Source organism: Salvelinus fontinalis, chromosome 42 (genome assembly GCF_029448725.1).
Source record: "Salvelinus fontinalis isolate EN_2023a chromosome 42, ASM2944872v1, whole genome shotgun sequence".
Lineage (NCBI taxonomy): Eukaryota > Metazoa > Chordata > Actinopteri > Salmoniformes > Salmonidae > Salvelinus > Salvelinus fontinalis.
Window position 1 is genome coordinate 25,007,500 of NC_074706.1, and position 25,193 is coordinate 25,032,692.

At 41.2% G+C, this 25,193-nt stretch overlaps 1 protein-coding gene across 2 annotated transcripts; it reads left to right on the plus strand.

Moving 5' to 3' along the window:
* The first annotated feature begins 5,879 nt into the window (after nucleotides 1–5,879).
* LOC129841521 (zinc finger protein 1-like) lies at nucleotides 5,880–24,239 on the plus strand. 2 transcript variants are annotated; one of them, XM_055909824.1, is made up of 7 exons: nucleotides 5,887–6,446; nucleotides 6,839–6,969; nucleotides 14,960–15,142; nucleotides 17,841–18,005; nucleotides 18,295–18,406; nucleotides 18,630–18,757; nucleotides 20,312–24,239. In XM_055909824.1, exons 1-7 carry the CDS (start codon nucleotides 6,164–6,166, stop codon nucleotides 21,251–21,253), a joined length of 1,944 nt encoding a protein of 647 aa, XP_055765799.1. In that variant the 5' UTR covers nucleotides 5,887–6,163; the 3' UTR covers nucleotides 21,254–24,239. The 2 variants fall into 2 exon arrangements, with proteins under 2 accessions (XP_055765800.1, XP_055765799.1); XM_055909825.1 differs by lacking the exon at nucleotides 20,312–24,239 and having other exon boundaries at nucleotides 5,880–6,446; nucleotides 18,630–20,015.
* The last annotated feature ends 954 nt before the right edge of the window (nucleotides 24,240–25,193 follow it).

Below are 25,193 nucleotides of genomic sequence, written 5' to 3' on the forward strand. Positions count from 1 at the left end.
GAGACTCTGTAGTGGGCAGTAATATTTGACGTGTATATACAGTATTTATATTATAAATACCTCACATGTGACTCGTAATAAGACTAAGAAGTTAGCCTATTAAAATGTTCACCATGTGCAATCAAGTATTATGCCTTTAGCTGACTAAGCTCAGGGAATGGTCATGAGAATGGAATTCTAAATTCAAGTATTACTTCACTTGAATGGATTCACCTACAAGGCATAAAGCTTAAGTAACAAAGCATTAACAAGCATTACAAGTCATTATTCTAAGCATGGTCAGAGAGAAAGAACTAGTGTAGGTATCTCACCACAGCAAGTCTGGAACATAAGAGAAAGAACAATGAATCTAAGACCCTTTTATAAGCTTCTGAGTTGTTTGGATTCAAAAACTAAGTTGTTGACCAATAGTATTACTGTAAATTTAACCTCCAATCAGATATCAGACCTACAGGATGTAACCTCTGCTTCTCAGAGTTGAGACAATGGGGGTTGGTGAGATCAACAGAGGAAATTCTTGCATACAGTTGATAAGAATTGTCACTTCGTGGCTGAGCTGCCCTACAACTCCACCCCCACACGAAACACAACCAGTGGACAGAGGCTCCAGTCTCAGTGCAGGAATGGAGCAGGGCCTGGGGCTAATGGAGATAGACCCTTCTGTTCCTATGATACAAACACCACAGTATCCATGATGAACAGAGCAGGTCACCCTGGGCTTCAGCCTTCACAGAGAGTGGTGTGAGACCCCCCCATGGTGGTAGTCTATCAGCAAATATGGATTTTCCTTCAGAGTATTGTCTAATGCCTGTTGACTGGGTTCAGAGAAGGCCTGGACCTGGTTCTAGCCTTCCTCAGCTGCCTCGGGGTTACCCCACCAATACAGAGGGTCAGTATGGGCATTCACCACACGGTACCTAGCCTACAACACAGCATACAATCCCAACAACACCCAAACAATGGCTAGAGGGAGCTCAAAGACTAACCACCTGAGGGTGGTGGCTCCTGCTTCTACCTCCTCTGGTGTCATTGGGTTACAATGTGGGAGGCCGAGCATTAGGACGGACGCGACAACCGTACTCCTGCCCCACGTGTGGAAAGCTCTTTACTGAAGCGAACTATGTGAAGAAGCACCAGACCGTTCACACCAAGGAGAGGCCCTTCAAGTGCAAACTATGTTACAAGAGCTTCTCCTTCCTGACTAACCTGATCAGACATAGGAGTGTCCACAAAGGGGAGAAATCGTAGCAGTGTGGCTTGAGATGTACACAGGGGAGATCTGGGAACCATTCTTTAGCTGACATAGTATAGTTATCATGTGAAGTGTCTTGGAGTAAGAGTTTAAGAGGGTAATTAACCACATACCCCTCATTAACCTGTCATTTGAAACAGTCTTGTGTAAATTCCTGTTTTTATAGAGACAGTAAGCCTATGCTCGAACAAAGACAATTGAATATTTACCTTACCGAATTGATATAGATGGAATAAAGTCATTCATTATTTTATACTTTATTCTTGCAAACAATGTTCTTTCGGGGGGGGGGAAAGTCTGTTCTCAGCTTGAAATAGACTGATCATAGGAGATTCAGGGCTTCATTTTTTTACAGACCTAATGCAATGATAAAATTGTGTATCAGAAATAGAGCCATTTTCACAACCGGAATTATGGGCGCAGTAGCTGGCGGTGGCGCAAAAGGGCTGGGTTTTGATGAATAAAGTTGTAGGTGTGTTGAAGCTTGACCCCGTTTGTCAATAGTTGCCACAAAGTCAAAATGGCCATATCGTAAACATTCATGAATTTTTTTGTTTTGCTTTTTGGTCTTGATTTAAGGTTAGCTTTTAATAAGATAAATTGTAGAAGTGTGCAACTGCAGCTTGCAATTCAGGTCATTTCTACATGTGCTGTTTTTGATTGGCCAGGACCTGAAAAGACAGCAAATAATTTTAATCAAATTTTTACAAGACGAAACAGGAACTTGTTTTAAATAGGCTGTCTAAATAGTTACAGGCACCATAATTGCTCCCCTTGGGCATATAATATTATGATAACGAAGGGGGGTTTTACACACATCCAAACTTTTCACAGGAGCTGGAAAAATATCCAGTATAAAAGAGAAAGGGGGAATGTCAACTCACCTTTACACTGCTCCCAAATATATACACTACCATTCAAAAGTTTGGGGTCAATTAGAAATGTCCTTGTTTTTGAAAGAAAAGCAAAAAATGTTGTCCATTAAAATAACATCAAATTGATCAGAAATACAGTGTAGACAATGTTAATTTTGCAAATTACTATTGTAGCTGGAAACAGCTGATTTAAAAAAAAAAATGGAATGTCTACATAGGCCCATTATCAGCAACCATCACTCCTGTGTTCCATTGGCACATTGTGTTAGCTAATCCAAGTTTATCATTTTAAAAAGGCTAATTGATCATTAGAAAACCCCTTTCCAATTACAGCTGAAGTCAGAAGTTTACATACACTTAGGTTGGAATCATTAAAACTCGTTTTTCAACTACTCCACAAATGTCTTGTTAACAAACTATAGTTTTGGCAAGTCGGTTAGGACATCTACTTTGTGCATGACACAAGTAATTTTTCCAACAATTGTTTTCAGACAGATTATTTCACTGTATCACAATTCCAGTGGGTCAGAAGTTTACATACACTAAGTTGACTGTGCCTTTAAACAGCTTAGAAAATTCCAGAAAATTATGTCATGGCTTTAGAAGCTTCTGATAGGCTAAATGACATAATTTGAGTCAATTGGAGGTGTACCTGTGGATGTATTTCAAGGCCTACCTTCAAACTCAGTGCCTCTTTGCTTGACATCATGGGAAAATCAAAAGAAATCAGCCAATACCTCAAACAAATTGTGGACCTGCACAAGTCTGGTTAGGGAGCAATTTCCAAATGCCTGAAGGTACCACGTTCATCTGTACAAACAATAGTACGCAAGTATAAACACCATGGGACCACGCAGCCGTCATACTGCTCAGGAAGGAGATGTGTTCTGTCTCCTAGAGATGAACATACTTTGGTGCGAAAAGTGCAAATCAATCCCAGAACAACAGAAAAGGTCCTTGTGAAGATGCTGGAGGAAACAGATACAAAAGTACAGTAAAACGAGTCCTATATCCACAGTAAAACGAGTCCTATATCGACATAACCTGAAAAGGCCGCTCAGCAAGGAAGAAGCCACTGCTTCAAAACCACCATAAAAAAGCCACACTACAGTTTGCAACTGCACATGGGGACAAAGATCACTTTTTTGAGAAATGTCCTCTGGTCTGATGAAACAAAATAGAACTGTTTGGCCATAATGACCATTGTTATGTTTGGAAGAAAAAGGGGAACGCTCGCAAGCTGAAGAACACCATCCCAACCGTGAAACACGGGGGTGGCAGCATCATGTTGTGGGGGTGCTTTGCTGCAGGAGGGACTGGTGCACTTCACAAAATAGATGGCATCACGAGGTAGGACAATTATGTGGATATATTGAAGCAACATTTCAAGACATCAGTCAGGAAGTTCAAGCTTGGTCGCAAATGGGTCTTCTAAATGGACAATGACCACAAGCATACTTCCACATTTGTGGCAAAATGGCTTAAGGACAACAAAGTCACGGTATTGGAGTGGCCATCACAAAGCCCTGACCTCAATCCTATAAAAAAAAATTGTGGGCAGAACTGAAAAAGCGTGTGCGAGCAAAGAGGCCTACAAACCTGAGTCAGTTACACCATCTCTGTCAGGAGGAATGAGACAAAATGTACCCAACTTATTGTGGGAAGCTACCTGAAACCTTTGGCCCAAGTTAAACAATTCAAAGGCAATGCTACCAAATACTAATTGAGTATGTAAACTTCTGACCCACTGGGAATGTGATGAAAGAAATAAAAGCTTTAATAAATAATTCTCTACTATTATTCTGACATGTCACATTCTTAAAATAAAGTGGTGATCCTAACTGACCTAAGACAGGGAATTTTCACTAGGATTAAATGTCAGGAATGATAAAAAACTGAATTTATATGTATTTGGCTAAGGTGTATGTGAACTTCTGACTTCAACTGTATGTTAGCACAGCTGAAAACTGTTGTTCTGATTAAAGAAGCAATATAACTGGCCTTCTTTAGACTAGTTGAGTATCTGGAGCATCAGCATTTGTGGGTTCGATTACAGGCTCAAAATGGCCAGAAACTAAGTTTCTTCTGAAATTTGTCAGTCTATTCTTGTTCTGAGAAATGAAGGCTATTCCATGCCAGAAATTGCCAATAAACGGAATATCTTGTACAACGCTGTGTACTACTCCCTTCACAGAACAGCGCAAACAGGCTCTAACCAGAATAGAAAGAGGAGTGGGAGGCCCCAGTGCGTAACTGAGCAAGAGGACAAGTACATTAGTGTCTAGTTTGAGAAACAGACGCCTCTCAAGTCCTCAATAGATAGATAGATTATATATAGATAGATAGATAGATAGAGAGACAGAGACAGAGACAGAGACAGAGACAGAGACAGAGACAGAGAGAGAGACAGAGAGAGAGAGAGAGAGAGAGAGAGAGAGAGAGAGAGAGAGACTCTACTGGTCAAACGTTTTAGAACAACTACTCATTCAAGTTTTTTTTACTATTTTCTACAATAATAGTGAAGACAACAAAACTATGAAATAACACATATGGAATCATGTAACCAAAAAAAGTGTTAAACAAATCAAAATATATTTTATATTTGAGATGCTTCAAAGTAGCCACCCTTTGCCTTGATGACAGCGTTGCACTCTTCCTTACCTCCTGCCAAATGTGTGACCATATTAGAGACACATATTTCCCTCAGATTACACAGAATTACACAAAGAGTTCGAAAACAAACCCAATTTTGATAAACTCCTATATCTACTGGGTGAAATACCAGTGTGCCATCACAGGAGCAAGATTTGTGACCTGTTGGCACAAGAAAAGGGCAACCAGGGCAACAACAAACACCATTGTAAATACAACCCATATTTATGTTTATTTTCCCTTTTTTACTTTAACTATTTACACATTGTTACAACACTGTATATAGACAATGACATTTGAATCGTCTTTAATCTTTTGGAACTTCTGTGAGTCTAATGTTCACTGTTAATTTTTATTGTTTATTTAACTTTTGTATATTATCCACTTCACTTGCTTTGGCAATGTTAACATATGTTTCCCATACCAATAAAGCCCTTAAATTGAAATTGAATTGAGAGAGATGCAGTAAGATTAGCAAAGACAGCTTGGCTACAGCCAAAACTAGCCAACTTGTTACAGCCACAATGGTATGTATCATCCCACATAACAGTGCCTGTCTTCACTGGAGTATCCTAGAGAAGCTAAGCTAGGTAGGCTAATTAAAGGCGCTCTCTTCAACCCCATTCTGTAAACAACAGCCTACCTGTTGGTTGCTGGTTGTAGGCCACTCCTACTCATTTCAACATAAAGCTACACATATGAAGGCTACTAGTCTTTGCGGGGCGCAGGTCATAACTACATTATAAAGTTTGTTTTATTCAATTCATTGTTTCAAATGATTGTCAGATGGATGTTTTAATTCATGTATTTTTTTCTTGCAAAGAAAATGTGTACTCGCACAACTATTCGCATACTATGGATATTCGAATAACCATGCACATCCATAATAATCGTATTTGTGGCCAAAGCATAAATTGGAGAAACACTTCAAAAACCCAATCTTAAACTTTTATCTCAAAGGTTTTTAAAAATGTTTGCTATTTCCTTATAGAAGATGAGCTACTCGTGTACATATGTTTAACGACCGGTATATGCCCACGCCATTCCAACACACCAAATATGCTTTTTAACATACTTAATTACCATTTTAAGCAGTAGCGTATTTCAAAGTACAATACGCATCTTTATATTTATTTAACCACACCCTTTGAGCCATGACGCCAACCAATAATATTCTTTCTCTTCGGTGTAAACGGAAGCGACTTGTGACCAAGAACAATTTCCACGTTAGCGTTTTTATTTAGACGTTTATTAACCCCCTGGAACTCAGCATATGACTAATGTAACTGCACAGCATCACATACTTACCCCAGGTAGTGTTTAATTCTCTTTCGACTTGGTTGATAGATGTTATTTAAGTAAAGCTAGCTAGTAGCTGCTAACAATGGCTAACTGTATGGTTTTTCACACTCAAATGGCCTCCATCATGGAGGTGCTAGCGAATTCAGCCGTTGCAGAGATTTGTAAACTCGTAGATGACGACTATGCAGTGTTTCGTTTGGAAATAACTCAAAGCCAGAAAGAAAACAGGGCATTGCGGAGGAAACTACAGCTAGTGGAACTGAAAGTGGCACGGGAGCGCGCAGAGAGGACAATGCGAGAGCGCGTCCTCGCCAGTCGTCCCAGTAGTGTCAAGATCGTCGACCGATACAGAGGAACCGCAAGAGGTACATTTAGATTTTGCAGAGGGCGGGGGCTATTGCCGTGTTACCCTCACCACGTGTTCAGATGCGTTACCCAGAATTGTGTGTTGGTCAGTTTTTGGTCACTTCCGCTGAATACTTGTCTATCTTGCACACTTTTTTTATTTGACCTTCATTTTACCAGGCAGGTCAATTAAGAACGAATTATTATTGCACAAAGACACAATATAATCTAACAAGATTCTTGATTTACTGAATTTCCTATTGTCATACTCAAAATAATGTGATGCATGGAACATAGTAAATCAATAAATAAATAGTGTATCAAGAAGTTATGAGGTGTTTCCTTACATTCTTCCCAATTATAGCTAGTGTACCTAACTTAACCACCCCTTTTTCCTCAATCACTCTCTCAGGTGAAGGACATCTCACTGAAGGCCACAGGAGCTTTGTGAAGCCAGCGGAACACAACGCTTGGAGAGATGACCAACCCATAGCTATAGATGAGGGGAGTGGAACCTCAACCCAGCATGTTATCGTGATAGAGGTTAGTGTCATAGTGTGACATAAAAAATTACAGATCATCAAATGTGGCCCGTTTATTTCAGAAAGGCTCCCGTCAGCCATGGGCGCCTGACTTTTTCTGAAAGTGGGGGTGCAAAAGCTTTGGGGTCTGGGGGACCTCTCCCAGAAATTCTTAGCATTTTAAAAACTATTTTCCTGCAATTCTACTCTGTTTTTTTAACATGGGGAATCCATATTTGTGAACAGAACACAACTATTTTTCTTAGGGTTTCCCACAATAAATTATATTTAAAAAGTGTCTTAATTACTAGAGTACTAATCTTTTCCCTTCCCTGAAAATCCCACCCCTAATAATGAATTGACAGGTCTGAAACCCTAACAAGCCTGTGACTCTCACATGTTCTGCTCCTCCCCTGACAATCCCAGCCACAGTGATCGATTGACAGGCCAAACTGATAATGAAATAGAAAATGTGAGGAATAATATTGTTTTACTCAAAAAGGATTTACAGGTTAATAAAAAACATTGTTAAATTGCACATTAAGTTGTCATCTTCTTTTTGTCACAAATAATGCGATCATAATAATGTAGTACAATTACAAATGTTAACTTTGATCTTTTAACAATGTTCGTCCTCAATATGGCAGTGTTATCTGGTAGGGCATTGAACAAGAACTGTCAACTTGAAAATGCAAACTAGAGTTTTGCGTTTACATTTGGTCATTAATTATTTTCACATAAAAAATGATATTTCAAACGTATTATTAATTTATCATCATGAAATGCATTTTTTGGGGGGGGGGGGGTCAGCTATATGTCCATAAATTGCGGCCCTGAATCTGCAATAGAAAGTCAAATTTAGCTCCGGTAATATGGGTCATATTTCAACAGTTTGACCTAGAGCAAGGGTCTCCAACCTTTTCTTTCATAAACGCTACTTCATACAAAAAGAAATGTACTCATATACAGCCTGCATATTTTGTCATTATGTAGGCCTAGATAAAGCAAAGCAGTGCGACACAAACAACAACACAGAGTTAGACATGGAATAAACAAGTGTACAGTCAATAGCACAATAGAACAAAAATAAAGTCTATATACAGTGTGTGCAAATGGCGTAAGGAGGTAAGGCAATAAATAGGCCATAGAAGCGAAGTAATTACAGGTTAGCAAATTAACACTGGAATGATAGATGAGCAGATGATTACGTGCAAGTAGAAATACTGGTGTGCAAAAGAGCAGAAAAGTAAATAAAAACAATATGGGGATGAGGTAGGTAGATTGGGTGGGCTATTTACAGATGGGTTAAGTACAGCTGCAGCGATTGGTTAGCTGCTCAGATAGCTGATGTTTGAAGTTAGTGAGGGAAATATAAGTCTCCAGCTTCAGCGAATATTATTTTATTTTTTTATTTTTTTTGCAATTCGTTCCAGTCATTGGCAACTAAGAACAGGACTGCATACATAATGTTATTGTGTTTTGGTTCTTAATAAAACCACACATTTTGAACAAAAATCTTTCTACTCTAACAATGACACAACAACACAACAAAATAGATAAAACATTTATATTGCAGGTACCTTTTCATGTTAAACACCAGTGGTGCAACTAGTGCTTTCTAACTGCACTGAACCAAAACAGTGGCACGCCGGAGCGAAGCAAAACTTTAGTGGTCAAAACCATTCATCTTGAGGCGACGGGAGGAGGGGGTGCAAAAGGCAATCTGTTAGCTATTATATCAGATATATCATTAGACATTTCCATTTCACAATATCAGGATTTACAGTTGACTGGGGCAGAAATTTGACAAACTGACTTGTGGGAAAGGTGGCATCCTATGACGGTGTCACGTTGAAAGTCACTGAGCTCTTCAGTAAGGCCATTCTACTGCCAGTGTTTGTCTATTGAGATTAGAGGTTGACCGATTAATCGGAATGGCCGATTAATTCGGGCCGATTTCAAGTTTTCATAACAATCGGAAATCGGTATTTTTGGACACCGATTCGGCCAATTTTTTTTATTTTTTATTATTATTATTTTTTACACCTTTATTTAATCTTTATTTAACTAGGCAAGTCAGTTAAGAACACATTCTTGTTTTCAATGACGGCCTAGGAAAGGTGGGTTAACTGCCTCGTTCAGGGGCAGAACGACAGATTTTTACCTTGTCAGCTCGGGGGATTCAATCTTGCAACCTTACAGTTAACTAGTCCAACGCTCTAACCACCTGATTACATTGCACTCCACGAGGAGACTGCCTGTTACGCGAATGCAGTAAGCCAAGGTAAGTTGCTAGCTAGCATTACACTTATCTTATAAAAAACTATCAATCAATCAATCATAACCACTAGTTAACTACACATGGTTGATGATATTACTAGTTTATCTAACGTGTCCTGCGTTGCATATAATCGATGCGGTGCGTATCGTTGCTCCAATGTGTACCTAACCATAAACATCAATGCCTTTCTTAAAATCAATACACAGAAGGATATATTTTTAAACCTGCATATTTAGCTAAAAGAAATCCAGGTTAGCAGGCAATATTAACCAGGTGAAAATGTGTCACTTCTCTTGCGTTCATTGCACGTAGAGTCAGTGTACCGTAATTTCCGGACTATAAGCCGCTACTTTTTTCCCACGCTATGAACCTCGCGGTTTATACAATGATGCGGCTAATTTATGTTTTTTTTTTTTTCACAAGATTCATGCCGCCAAAAAACTGAGCACCGTCACATAATGTGAGGTAAATCGAGCGCGCTCAAACTTGCCATCATTCTGATTACGGTAGTCATTTTGTCACCCTCATCATGGCAAATACACAGAGAAATGCATATGATGCAGCTTTCAAGTTGAAGGCGATCGATCTGGCTGTTGGAAAAGGAAATAGAGCTGCTGCACGGGAGCCTTAATGAGTCGATGATAAGACGTTGGAACTGTGCAGATCCGACTGAAAGCCAATCGCCACCGCAATGAAGTTTGACTTTTTTGGTAGGCTACTGTTTACTGCTATTTATTTTTTATTTTTATAACATAACATTGAAGGTTGTGCAATGTAACAGGAATATTTAGGCTTAGGGATGCCACCCGTTAGATAAAATACGGAACGGTTCCGTATTTCACTGAAAGAATAAACCTCTTGTTTTCGAGATGATAGTTTCCGGATTTGACCATATTAATGACCAAAGGCTCGTATTTCTGTGTGTTATTATGTTATAATTAAGTCTATGATTTGATAGAGCAGTCTGACTGAGCGATGGTAGGCACCAGCAGGCTCGTAAGCATTCATTCAAACAGCACTTTCGTGCGTTTTGCCAGCAGCTCTGCTGTTTATGACTTCAAGCCTATCAACTCCTGAGATGAGGCTGGTGTAACCGATGTGAAATGGCTAGCTAGTTAGCGGGGTGCGCGCTAATAGCGTTTCAAACGTCACTTGCTCTGAGACTTGGAGTGGTTGTTCCCCTTGCTCTGCAAGGCTTTTGTGGAGCGATGGGTAACGCTGCTTCGAGGGTGGCTGTTGTCGTTGTGTTCCTGGTTCGAGCCCAGGTAGGAGCGAGGAGAGGGACGGAAGCTATACTGTTACACTGGCAATACTAAAGTGCCTATAAGAACATCCAATAGTCAAAGGTTAATGAAATACAAATGGTATAGAGAGAAATAGTCCTATAATTCCTATAATAACTACAACCTAAAACTTCTTATCTGGGAATATTGAAGACTCATGTTAAAAGGAACCACCAGCTTTCATATGTTCTCATGTTCTGAGCAAGGAACTTAAACGTTAGCTTTCTTACATGGCACATATTGAACTTTTACTTTCTTCTCCAACACTTTGTTTTTGCAATATTTAAACCAAATTGAACATGTTTCATTATTTTTTTGAGGCTAAATTGATTTTATTGATGTATTATATTAAGTTGAAATAAGTGTTATTTCAGTATTGTTGTAATTGTCATTATTAAAAATACATTTTAAAAATCGGCCGATTAATTGGTATCGGCTTTTTTTTGGTCCTCCAATAATCGGTATCGGTGTTGAAAAATCATAATCGGTCGACCTCTAATTGAGATTGGATGGCTGTGTGCTCGATTTTATACACCTGTCAGCAACGTGTGTGGCTGAACTATCAGAATCTACTAATTTGAAGGAGTGTCCACATACTTTTGTATATATAGTGTATCTATTTTAATACAGACTAGCTCAAAACATTACTAATCATTGAAAATGACAAATTATTTAATGGGTCATGATCATGTTCTGGTAAAAAAGTGGGTGTGCAAAAACATCCGTTTGCACCCCTATTTTGAAGGTGGGGGTGCAGCTGCTCCATGTCGACAGCTAATAATTTGCTTACAAGTACACCCTTATTTATCTGCATAGGGGAGCTTGTGAGTAGGGCTGTGGCGGTCATGAAATTTCGTCAGCGGGTGATTGTCAAGCAAATAACTGTCCCTCTCACTGCGATTGACGTTACTGAACACATTTCGCATCTCCTGGCTTCCACACTTACTTAGGCCTACAAGCCACTGGTGCAGACCTTTGGAACATCTACATTTGAAAAAAGTCTAATAAATCCATGTAATACAGCCTACACCCTCACAATAAATCCATTATTTATTTTAGACAGGTCTAAAGAAACATGATATGAAGGAAATGTAGTCTATTTCAGAAGAACAGAATAGCATACTCTGAGTTTTCCTCATGTTAGGTCCTGATCTGGCATTATTTTATAGTATGAAGAATACAATTGAACAAAGCAGAATAAATTATATTTTCTCCAAACGATTTGAGGGAGTGCGCACATGCGGCTATTCTGTGTTGAGTGGTTAACAAAGAAATACGTACCCCTATATGCTTAATTTAGAGTTATTAATGTAACTTTAGTTGTTCTACAAACATTGGGCTATATGTTTTGATTTTTAATACATTGTAAGGCTGCATGATGTGACTCTAATGATGATTTTTTTAAGTCACTTGAAAGGCATGAGCTCTGCTTATTTTTTTATGCAGTACACACTTTATCAGTCTCTCATTCACAATTTGACGAGCACTTGATAATGCCTCGAATTTCACGGCGGCATCCCTTTTGTGTGGCCGTAATGCACCCTAAAAGAATCCATGCCTTTTGAGGCCAGTGGCCGTTGTCCCCTTGGCCCGGAGTGCTGCGTTGTGCCCTTCCGCACTCGGCAGCACTTCACACTCACATGGCTCTCCATCACGTGATCGGATCTTTGTCACAGACTACAAATGAAGACCGACACATCGGGCACGCAACTGCGTGCAATTCCGAGGTGCATATTAATGATTTTGGAAGAACTGTCCACATTTACTTTTCGTCAGCCAACAAGATAAATAGGCCTAACGAACAGCAAAAGCACTAGCCTATGTCAATCTACTATCACCAATAGTACAGAAGTTGACCTATTCTATTCTGTGCGAGAAATAAATATTCCAAACATAGTCTGGGACAGTTGTGGGATACGATAGATCCCAAATTAATAAAACCACTAGCATCATTTTTTTTAAATTTACATTATGCAACAGATCAGAACGTTTAGCTTAAAATGTTGAATAACTATTAGGCTATTTCTTCACATGATATGTGCACATGGCAGTAGGCTATAAGCACGAATGTTCCATTAGCGGAAATCACCAGTGACCGCAAATGCGATAATACAGGTAATGCTTTTATTGTAAAGGTGTTTTTTTATGGTGAAAATCATCTTCCCCAAACTTGAAACTCACGCACTGCTTATGTATGCCAGTTAGGCTCTACACCCCTTGTAAAGCAGATTAATGTGCTTCATTTTAAAACGTTATTTGGCCACTACTTCTGATACAAACCTTATCAAAACATATAAGCCTATGGGCTAGGCTACATGAGGTGTGCGACTATGATTAGAAAAAGTAGCGCAAAAAAAAGCATTGGTTCTTGCCTTATGCTGGGCATCATTCACAAGTGATAGGCTAATATTGTCACCCATCACACTATTCTTGATTATACTTGTCTTTACATATACTAGTTAATTTACAGTGCATTCGGAAAGTATTCAGACCACTTGAATTTTTTCAAATTTTCTTACGTTAGAGCCTTATTCTAACTGGATGAAATAAATACGAAATCCTCAGCAATCTACACACAATAAATACCCCATAGTGACAAAGCAAAAACAGGTTTTTAGATTTTTTTGCAAATTTATTCAAAATATAATACAGATACCTAATTTACATAACTATTCAGAGCCTTTGTTATGAGACTCGAAATTGAGCTCAGGTGCATCCTGTATCCACTGATTGTCCTTGAGATTTCTACAACTTGATCGGAGTCCACCTGTTGTATATTCATGATTTGGAAAAGCACACACCTGTCTATATAAGGTCCTACAGCTGACAGTGCATGTCAGAGCAAAAACCAAGCAATGAGATCGAAGGAATTATCCGTAGAGCTCCGAGACAGGATTGTGTCGAGGCACAGATCTGGGGAAGGGTACCAAAAATATTCTGCAGCATTGAAAGTCCCCAAGAACACAGTGGCCTCCATCATTCTTAAATGGAATAAATTTGGAACCACCAAGACTCTTCCTAGAGCTGGCCAATTGGGGAAGGCACATGACAGCCCGCTTGGGGTTTGCCAAAAGGCATCTAAAGACTCTTAGACCATGAGAAACAAGATTTTCTGATCAGATGAAACCAAGATTAAACTCTTTGGCCTGAATGCCAAGCGTCACGTCTGGAAGAAAGCGGGCACCATCCCTATGGTGAAGCATAGGGTGTGTTTCAGCGCCAGGGACTGGGAGACTAGTCAGGATCAAGGCAAAGATGAACGGGGCAAAGTACAGAGAGATCCTTAATAAAAACCTGCTCCAGAGCGCTCAGGACCTCAGACTGGGGCGAAGTTTCACCTTCCAACAGGACAACAACCCTAAGCACACAGCCAAGACAACACAGGAGTGACTTCGGGATAAGTCTCTGAATATCCTGGAGTGGCCCAGCCAGAGCCCGGACTTGAACCCGATCGAACATCTCTGGAGAGACCTGAAAATTGCTGTCCAGTAACACTCCCCATCCAACCTGACAGAGCTTGAGAGGATCTGCAGAGAAGAATGGGAGAGACTTCTCAAATACAGGTGTGCCAAGCTTGTAGCTTCATACCCAAGAAGACTTGAGGCAGTAATCGATGCTAAAGGTGCTTCAACAAAGTACAGAGTAAAGGGTCTGAATACATATGTAAATGTGATATTTACGTTTAAAAAAATAAAAAATAATAATAAAAAAATTCTAAACCTGTTTTTGCTTTGTCGTTATGGGTCTGTTGTGTATAGATTGATGAGGGGAAAAAACTATTTAAACAATTTTAGAATAAGGCTGTAACCTAACAAAATGTGGAAAATGTCAAGGGGTCTGAATACTTTCTGAAGGCACTGTATGTGTGAAATTTGTTTTGATTTAGAACGGACCATTGTCATGCACCTGTCTCAAAACAGGGGCAGCTGAAAAAATACATGTCATCTATGCACTTAAATAGTGCTTTTCCCTTGGTTAATTTTCATGCCAGCCAGGTAGGCTATACTCCTGATGTAAAGATAAGCAATGTGCTTAATATTAGGAAAGTTGAGAAATAAATATTGTAAGCCTAGCCTATAGAAAGCTGATGGGATCCTCCTCTTTTTAATAGAGGCCATCACTCTGTTTTATTTCGCACAATTGCATAGCCTATGGAAATGTTGCACAATATGAGCTCATGGGTTCTTAATAAAGTATTTGATTCGATTTTTGATTACAATTGCATTGATGTAAGAGTGATTAGAGGGAGTGCTGAGTACCAGGCAGTTAGCAAGTTTAGTAGGCTACTAATCACCATCAGCAGCATCAGAGCTTGGAGAAGCCTATTTGACTGCCTTTGTGACTTGTGACCGCCGGTGTGGCATTAATACGGTCACCGCAACAGCCCTACTTGTGAGACTTCCCTACATTGTTATTGAATTCAGTAACCTCCTCTCTTTTTGTGTCAGTCAGCAGATGCAGAGGCTCCAGGTCCTGGGGTCAAGCATGAAAGGACAGAAGGAGAGGAGGAACCACGGCACAGTAGCGACATCCAGACTGAAGCAACGGCTGGAGTGGCGCCCCCTGTAGCCAAGGAGGACATCGCAACTGCCGCCACGCCCCAGGCCAAGACTCAATGCAGCATCACGGAGGTCAGTGGAACGCCAAACGACATCATCAAGTCAGAGACTTTAACTGTAACACAGAGGCTCTTACACACAGGATCTGACCACAGATCAGACCCAGAGAGACTGGTCTGTCCTCCTGCTCCTGGCTCGGAATACTTACCGGTATTTCACCAAAGCCAGAGGACGGTTCATTCCCGTGGAGATGGTGATGGTGAAGCGTTAGACACTGGCGGTGATGATCCGTCTTGTTCTTACACTACAGAGATGGACCCTGGCAACATGGCCTTTGGATTAGAGACCCAGACTGATCTATCTAGAGGGGACTGGAACCAGTACAGTAGTAGTGTATACTCTGAAGGGTGCCTAGATAAGAAAGGGGAGGTTATAGTGGTGGATGAGGTGACTGTGAAAGTGGAGGGTGACACTCCTCCCACATTGAATGCAGATCGTCACCTAGGAGATGGACACTCCCGGGGCAGAGATTTCTTAGATTACAGGGGTAGCTTAGAGACAAATACAAATTTTGTGACCCACTCCCCTTTACACAGGTTCTGGGATCACGACTCAGTGTCAACGTCGATGGCATCTTCTGATGTACTTTTCGATCAGGTATTGAACCCAAACGACGAGGCTAGAGCCCAGACTCAGGGAGGGGGAGCAACATCAGGCAATAGTAAAGAGAAACTGTTCCTCTGCATGTTCTGTAACAAAGGCTTCAATTGCCCCCAGAAGGTGGAGATTCACCAGAGGGTTCACACAGGGAAGAAACCATTCAGCTGTACCCAGTGTCACATGCGCTTTGCCCAGGCTGGCAACCTAAAGATCCACCAGAGGGTTCACACAGGAGAGAAGCCCTTCAGCTGTACCCAGTGTCACATGCGCTTCGCTGAGGCTGGCAGCCTGAAGAGGCACCAGAGGGTCCACACAGGGGAGAAATTATTCAGCTGTAACCACTGTCATATGCGCTTTGCCCAGGCTGGCAACCTGAAGAGGCACCAGAGGGTCCACACAGGGGAGAAATCCTACAGCTGCCCCCAGTGTGAGAAGAGGTTCTCCCGCCAACACCAGCTGAAGATGCACCTAAAGGTCCACACGTGAGAGAGGCTGTTTGCCTGTACTCATTGCGGAAAGAGGTTCTAAGAGAGGAGCTTCCTCAGGATACACCAGCAGAAAAACCTTTCCACTCCATAAAATGGAAAGTAACCATTCCACTCAATAGCTTTTGACATTTAGTTCAAACCCTGCAATAAAGACAGAGATTAATTGTCATTGTTGTCAGCAGAAAATATCCACAGATGCATTTGGAATAATGAGAGTAACAGATTTCAGTGTTGGATATTCCTGGGTAGAATATTGCATCCAGACATTGTGTGATATAAGGCATATATACTGAACAAAAATATAAACCCAACGTATAAAGTGTTGGTCCCATGTTTCATGAGCTGAAATTTTGTGCACACATTTGTTTACATCCCTGTTAGTGAGCATTTCTCCTTTGCCAAGATAATCCATCCACTTGACAGGAATGACATATCAAGAAGCTGATTAAACATCTTGATAATTACACATGTGCACCTTGTGCTGGGGACAATAAAAGGCCACTCTAAAATGTGCAGTTTTGTCACGCAACACAATGCTACAGACGTCCCAAGTTGAGGTAGCGTGCAATTGGCATGCTGCCTGCAGGAATGTCCACCCGAGCTATTGCCAGAGAATTGAATGTTCATTTCTCTACCATACGCTGTCTCAAACGTTGTTTTAGAGAGTTTGGCAGTACAACTGGCCTCACAACCGCAGACCATGTGTAACCATGCCAGCCCAAGACCTCCACATCCGGCTAATTTTCCTACGGGATCGTCTGAGACCAGCCATCCGGACATCTGATGAAATTTAGTATTTGTGTCTGTAATAAAGCCCTTTCGTGGGGTAAAACTCATTCTGACTGGCTGGGCCTGGCTCCCCAGTGGGCTGCAACCCTGCCCATTCATTTGAAATCCATAGATTAGGGCCTAATACATTTATTTCAATTGACTGATTTCCTTATATGAACTGTAACTCAGTGAAATTGTTGAAATAGTTGCATGGTGCGTTTTATATTTTTGTCTCTTACATATTGTGTTTGTACTGTACTGCCTATATGATGTTCACAAATGCCTGTTTCATTACTTCCGTTCAACTACTTTCTTTTTTTTCCCAAGACACTTTTAATGAGAAAATGTATGCAGTTGATCAAGTTCATGCAGATTTATTGTTGAGACGTGTATGTGTGGTGTTCATATGGTGTATTTAACACTTGTTTATGTTTAATAAACACAAAATGGGACTTTTCATTATAAGACTTTCATTGAGACTCTTTAGTATACATCACATCTGATCTCACCCTATTCTGCATACACCCAAGAGCACTTTATAACTAATATACACTTACTAAATATACCTACACATACCCACACACTAACAAACACCTATTGTACACGACAAAATAGTTTAGTCAGGTTTGACTGATGATGACTTTTCTTAAAGGACACATTTTAACTACAACATATGTATGCCCATTATGATGGGTTTTAACAACGTTGAAGTCATTCTGTAACTACATTATAGGACTCAAACAGTGGGGATGGGTAAACACTCAATGTTGAAATTGTGTTTATTATGTGTGTGTGTGTGCGTACCAGCGAGAGTGTATGTCTGTGTAATCTGTATCACCTGTCTCTTCCAGGAGGAGGAGGGTCCAGAGGTGCTGCTGGTGAAGGAGGAGGGGTATGAGGAGGGTCTGGGGAATCCTGAGGGGACCATGGTCATGGAGGACAACCAGACTACACCTCCTCCTGAACCCACAGAGGAACCAGCAGAGCAGCACAGGACCACACACAGTCTCACTGAGGTGAGCCCACTGTGAACTACTGTCTGGATGGTTTTAGTTCAGGGCCTGTATCCACAAAGCCTCTCGGAGTAGAGGTGCTGATCTAGGATCAGTTTTGCTGTTTAAATCATAATGAATAAGATTATATGGAAAGATATTCGATCAGCACGTTTGCATAGTGTAAAAGCAACTAACATGTTTGCATAGTACTCAAAGCAATCCCTCATTGCCCAATCAGATGATGCTCCATAGCAGGGTGCTCATATCAGATTTCTTGATCCAACATCCTCTCACTCTGTATCTCTTACAGTCAGTAGACATGGAGGATGGGAAGCCTGATCTGCTGATAGTCAAAGAGGAGATGATAGAGGATGAACCAGAGAGCATTGACCTGCTGAGTGGACTAAAGATGGGGGAGCAAGGTAAGGGAGAAATACATATAGCCTACATACAGTAATATATCTTCAATGGGAATAGTGATGCACCTGGCTATTATTATTTCTTCATTCACAAAATGAAATCAATACAACTTATGTTTACATACAAAAACACATTATAATGTATGAACTTCACCAGGTAATTGACAAAAATCCATAGGTAGAGTTTTGATGTTTGTAAAGTCTATTTTGTAACCTCTTCCTACAGGTGGTTGGTTGGAGGCTAACAGAGGAGACTGGGTGAACATCTTGGATTCCCAGACCCAGACCGGGGCAGCCAAGGGCCTAAGGGACAACATCACTGAGCAGGCCAGGACCAGAGGTGACATAGTGGAGGTCAGTGGATGGGACATCGTCCTCAACTCTGGGCTGGGGAACAACACTGTTAACCACAAACAGAAACAAACAGTCGAACACAAAACAACAACTGAACTTAGTCTCCATGACAACAGGCTGGCTCTGACCAGGGCAAGGTGTAGATTTGGTCCACGGGGACACGGAGGTGTCCGTATGCGGCTGAAGAGAGCAGACACAGACTCGGCTAGCGATGCTCCGTCCTGCTCCTATAGTTGTGATTCAGAGAGACTGATGGTGCCTCAGGTTACCCCCCTAACAGGTGCTGCCTTCAGCCTGCCTTCTATAGGATCTATCAACTGGAACATGGACCCTGCGACAACACAAACACTCCCTGGCCTTCATCCTCCTCACACCATCCTAATGTTAAACAAGACCTCACACTATGCCAGTGCCTCAACACTAAATGGCTACACAAGCCCATTGACAAATGACAGTAGTAGTGACGCTATCAGTAGATCCGGTGGCAAAGAGAAGCGCTTCCCGTGTTCATTCTGTGGGAAAGCCTTCAAATACCCCAAACAGGTGGAGAGCCACCAGAGGATGCACACAGGGGAGAAACCTTTCGGCTGCCACCAGTGTGAGAAGAGGTTCTCCCACCAGCACCACCTGAAGAGGCACAAGAGGGTCCACACAGGGGAGAAACCCTACAGCTGCCCCCAGTGCGAGAAGAGGTTCTCACGCCAAGACCTGCTGAAGATACACCTGAAGGTCCACACGGGAGAGAGCCTGTACGCCTGTTCGCACTGCAAGAAGAGATTCTCAGAGAGGAGCTACCTCAGGATACACCAGCAGCAAATGCACAGGGCCCATGTGTAGTGACATGTAATATAGTATTAGTTAGTTTGAAGTTAATTCTGTTGGTTTTGAATGTTCTAGGGAACTGGATGAGGTGAAGTGAAGAGGGAATTAGTATGATGAGGCAGAGTAGATGATATGGTGATGGTTGGTGTGATGGTGTCTGTAAAAATGCTTCACTGATGAAAAGTGACAACTATGTCTTGTAGTTTGATGCTGGTGTTTTATAATGAGGAAATGATAGTGCCTTAATTCATGTTTACTTCACATAAACTAGTGAAGCTGTGTGTAATGTTGAACCTTTCCCAAAGTATTCTAAAATACATTTTATCATATCGAGGGTACCAGATTTACAGAAAGGGTCAAGTGTTACCATAGTGAGAAAAGTTATTGTACTTGTCACATATTGTTTTGTGCAATAAAATTACTTTACTTCAGGTTATGTGAGTGTATAACCATTTTATTGAAATGAAATACAAAAATGACTGTGCTGACCCCCTTGTTATTTTTGTATCATTGCATGGAGTTCCCTTCTCAGTCAAAACATATTTAATTCTTGAATCAATACATGGAAAGGTTTTTATAATACACTCCAATGGCTCCATATTGTTAGGTACTTGAATCACAGTGGTAGAGATGGGCTTGACTGTGGTTAACATTTTATATTATCATGTTTCTGTACAGCAAAGAGTTTCTTATATAAAGCTTTATGCTTTTCTGTTCAATGTGTGTTTACAGTCTGCAGTCCATGAAGACCTGCTGATATCCGGTGTTGCTAGAGGGAGAGACTGGACCTCTGAATCGGCTGGTCACAAACCCTGGCCCCGGATCAGAACCCTGGATCAGGAGCCGTCGCTCTTCCTTACCGAGTCAGAACCAGGACCCAACCACGAGGGACAGAGACTCCACCACCACACAGAACACAACCAGTGGACAGGTGGACTGAACAACCTCAGTCCTGGTGGTCATCAGAGAGACAGAGGCTCCAGTCAGGGATCCAGTCTGCAGCCCAGACCCTTCTCTTCACAGTCTCAGTGCAGGGATGAAGCAGGGCCTGGGGCTGATAGAGATAGACCCTCCTGTTCCTATGATACAAACACCACAGTATCCATGATGAACAGAGCAGGTCACCCTGGGCTTCAGCCTTCACAGAGAGTGGTGGGAGACTCCCCTGGTGGGAGTCTAACAGGAAGTCTGTCTTCTCCTTCAGGGTCTCGTCTAATGCCTGGTGATTGGGTTCATAGACAGCCTGGGCCTGGGTCTAGCCTTCCTCAGTTACCTCATGGTTACCCCACGAATACAGACCGGGTCAGGATTGGCGTTCACCACGAGAGTTACCTAGCCTATAACACAGCACACAATCCCAACAACACCCAAACAATGGCTAGAGGTCAAGGAGGGAGCTCAAAGACTAACCACCTGAGGGTGGTGGCTCCTGCTTCTACCTCCTCTGGTGTCATTGAGTCACAACGTGGGAGGCCGAGCATTAGGTCGGACGCCGACAAGCCGTACGCCTGCCCCACGTGTGGAAAGCGCTTTGCTGAGGCAAACTATGTGAAGAGGCACCAGACAGTTCACACCAATGAAAGGCCCTTCAAGTGCAAACTATGTTACAAGAGCTTCTCCTTCCTGACTAACCTGATCAGACATAGGAGTGTCCACAAAGGGGAGAAATCGTAGGAGTGTGGCTTGAGATGTACACAGGATATCTGGGAACTATTCTTTAGCTGACATACTGAATTATAATTATCATGTGAAGTGTCTCAGTTGATCATCTGAGTATGCTCACCATCTCTGATGATACAGACTTGTTGTTTGGTGTGCAGGCATAGCCAAAACATAGTCATTTTATTGAAGTGTAACTATATCTCCCCTCTGAATTTGGTTTTGTCTATATTCTATACCCTCTTTTTAATAATATATTTATAACACCCCCTAATGTTATTGGGCATAATCAGGTGGTACCTGTTCCTTTATGTACTGAAACAATGTGATCAAATCTGTTAATACATTTTGAACCATGTTGTCCTTTTGATACACTACATGACCAAAACTATGTGGACACCTGCTCGTCCCTCATCTCATTCCAAAATCATGGGCATTAATATGGAGTTGATACCCCCTTTGCTGCTATAACAGCCTCCACTCTTCTGGGAAGGCTTTCCACTAGATGTTGGAACATTGCTGTAGGGTCTTGCTTCCATTCAGCCACAAGAGCATTTGTGAGGTCGAGCACTGATGTTGGGCGATTAGGGCTGACTCGCAGTCGGCGTTCCAATTCATCCCAAAGGTGTTTGATATGGTTGAGGTCAGGGCTCTATGCAGGTCAGTCAAGTTCTTCGACAAACCATTTCTGTGTGGACCTCGCTTTGTCCACGGGGGCATTGTCATGCTGAAACAGGAAAGGGCCTTCCAGAGGCAGTTTGGAACTCGGTAGTGAGTGTTGCAACTGAGAACAGGCGATTTTTACGCGCTTCGGCACTCAGCGGTCCCGTTCTGTGAGCTTGTGTGGCCTACTACTTCACGGCTGAGTCGTTGTTGCTCCTAGACGTCTCCACTTCACACTTAGAGTTGACCGGTGCAACTTTAGCAGGGCAGATATTTGTTGAACTGACTTGTTGGAAAGGTGGCATCCTATGACGGTGCCTCGTTGAAAGTCACTGAGCTCTTCAGTAATGCCATTCTACTGCCAATGTTTGTCTACGGAGATCGCATGGCTGTGTGCTCGATTTTATACACCTGTCAGCAACGGGTGTGGCTGAAATAGACGATAATTTGAAGGAGTGTCCATACACCTTTGTATATATATATATATATATATATATAGTGTATGTTGACTTTTTACTTACTTGGTTGTTATATAGTATTATAAACTGGGTGGTTCGAGCCCTGAATGCTGATTAGCTGACAGTCGTGGTATATCAGACCATATACCACGGTTATGTCAAAACATTTATTTTTACTGCTCTAATTATGTTGGTAACCAGTTTATAATAGCAATAAAACACCTTGGAGGATTGTGGTATATGGCCAATATACCACGGCACTCCACATTGTGTCGTGCTTAAGAACAGCCCTTACATTGCATTAGTAACCAAGTGGGGATTTACCACATACGACTGGAAAAAATCAATTTGAGCTGGTAATTACTAGTCTATCATCATGAGATCCCACTTCTTCCACATGCTGACCTCTGACATCACCTACTAGGGAAATTACCTCGATAATAGCATTCTGGGCTGGTAAATGCAACAGCAAAACATTATTTATAAAAGCAATCTATTAATATGGGTTTTCAACACAAAATTTTGTTTACAAGCATGATAGATGTACTTTATAGTTTACGCAGCTTGTTGGCCATTAGCCAATCTGCGTTTCTCAACGAGTACAAAGCACGTGAACGCATCCAACTGGTATTTATGACTTCACAACTGGTAAATTCCCACCTCCCACTTAGTTATGAATGCAGAATTGGTCGTGGTATATTGACCATATACCACACCCTTCGGGCATTATTGCTTAATTAAAATTGGCCTTAGTTTCCTTGGCTTCCTTTGATCTAAGCCAAGCGTCTCAGCAATTATTTTAGGTAATTTACTGTAATTTTTCCACCACTGGAAATGACCACCAGTACAGAGTAGGGTCTTTAGAATCTACAATGAGTGTACAAAACATTAAGAACACCTTCCTAATGTTGAGTTGCACCCTCCCCCTTTTGCCTTCAGAACAGTCTCAATGGAATCTACAAGGTGTCAAAAGTGTTCCACAGGGATGCTGGCCTTTGTTGACTCCAATGCTTCTAACAGTTGTGTTAAGTTGGCTGAATGTCCTTTGGGTGGTGCGCTATTCTTGATATACATGGGAAACTGGCACCTACTACCATACCCAGTTCAAAGGGACTTAAATATTTTGTCTTGCCCATTCACCCTCTGAATGGCACACATACACAATCAATGTCTAAATTTTCTCAAAGCTTAAAAATATATATTTTTACCTGTCTCCTCCCCTTCATTCATCTACACTGATTGAAGTGGATTTAAGAAGTGACATGAGCAAGGGATCATAGCTTTCACCTGGATTCACCTGGTCATTCTATGTCATATACACTCAGTCATGTCATGTACACTCAGTGTATATATGGTGCTATTTAATGGAGGTCTCTGGTCTAAATACTCAACACTTTCGACTCCAGCCACTCCATAGCCCCCAATGCAATACACTGTATAATATACAATATAAATTACATATTGGCTTATAGAGAAAAAAGGATTATATGTGCCAATGTAAAAGTGGCGTTGGGCATACTAATGTAATTTATAGGCCTACAGTGTATTGCATTGGGAGCTATGGAGTGGGTGGAGTAGAAAGTGTTTAGTATTTAGACTAGAGTCCCCCATTAAATAACACAGTGTATATATTCTACAGACCCTACTGAGTAATCCCAACCCTCTTTTACATCGACACCTCGAATAGTTCTCTCTATAAGCCAATATGTATTTTACAATATACAATGTATTGTATCGGAGGCATTTATTTGACCTTGGAACGTATTTTGAAACCCACATTTAATGCAAATGTCACTTAAATATGAAAAAATATGAATCATTAATGTTTAGACAGTCATGTTTCATATATCATGAATAAATAAAGGGTAATTACACTTCTACTATTACGTGGGGGACTTTTATTTTACAATTTTCCGAATTTCTGTGACCCGGAAGTACTTTTTTCCTTTTTGTAGTCTCTAACAGTTTGTGGGCACCTTTAGTCACCGTTAAAGTGCAATTAATGTATTGTTAAGTGTTGTGTTGTAGCTTTGCTGGTATGCATCCCACATTCTTTTTATTGCCCCACCAAGATTTACATGCTAAAATCGAGACTGGCTGTTACCAAGCCTTGCTCATCTGGCCTTGGTGGACCTCATCTGTTTATTTGAAGGATGAGGCTTGAATAGAGGATTGGCTGTTTTGTATTCTAGAGACTCTAGTGAATAGACTGTACCCCAGTTTTATGGACACGCTATAGATTGTTCTGCCTGTATGGTGCAATATTTGATTTGATATTTGTATCGTATAGTGTCCAATGGCTCCATTTAAAGTAATTTGACATTATTTGTCAGGCAGGCCATATGCATTTGTTTGGCACAGGTCAAGGCTGGCCTTGGGCTGATTTACATGAGTAAAAGGCGCAACTGGCTCATAATCATTAGGTTAATCTATATAAGTTGTTTACAGCAGGATTTCCCAAACTTGGTCCTGTCCCCCCCCTGGGTGCACGTTTTGTTTTTTGCCCTAACACTACACAGCTGATTCAAATAACCAACTCATTATCAAGCTTTGATTATTTGAATCAGCTGTGTAGTGCCAGGGCAAAAATCTAAAATGTACACCCAAGGGGAGCTCCAGGACCAAGTTTGAGAATCCCTGACCTACAGGTATGCCAGACCATCAAAGTTGACATTGTGTTAAACTAATCTCACCTATTGGCCTACAGTGTATTGCACTGCAGTGAATGGGGAAAGTAGAACGTGTTACTGGGTGTTTACACTTCAGTGCCACATAAAATAACACCATATATCAATTCTACAGACCATGGTGAGTTATCCCAACCCCACTTTTAC

Bases quoted from the DNA above. Each gene is read 5' to 3' on its own strand.
- LOC129841521 (XM_055909824.1), top strand. From the start codon at position 6,164: ATGGCTAACTGTATGGTTTTTCACACTCAAATGGCCTCCATCATGGAG. The intron at 18,006-18,294 runs GTGAGCCCACTG...TATCTCTTACAG, and splicing joins CCACACACAGTCTCACTGAG to TCAGTAGACATGGAGGATGG. The intron at 18,758-20,311 runs GTCAGTGGATGG...GTGTGTTTACAG, and splicing joins CCAGAGGTGACATAGTGGAG to TCTGCAGTCCATGAAGACCT.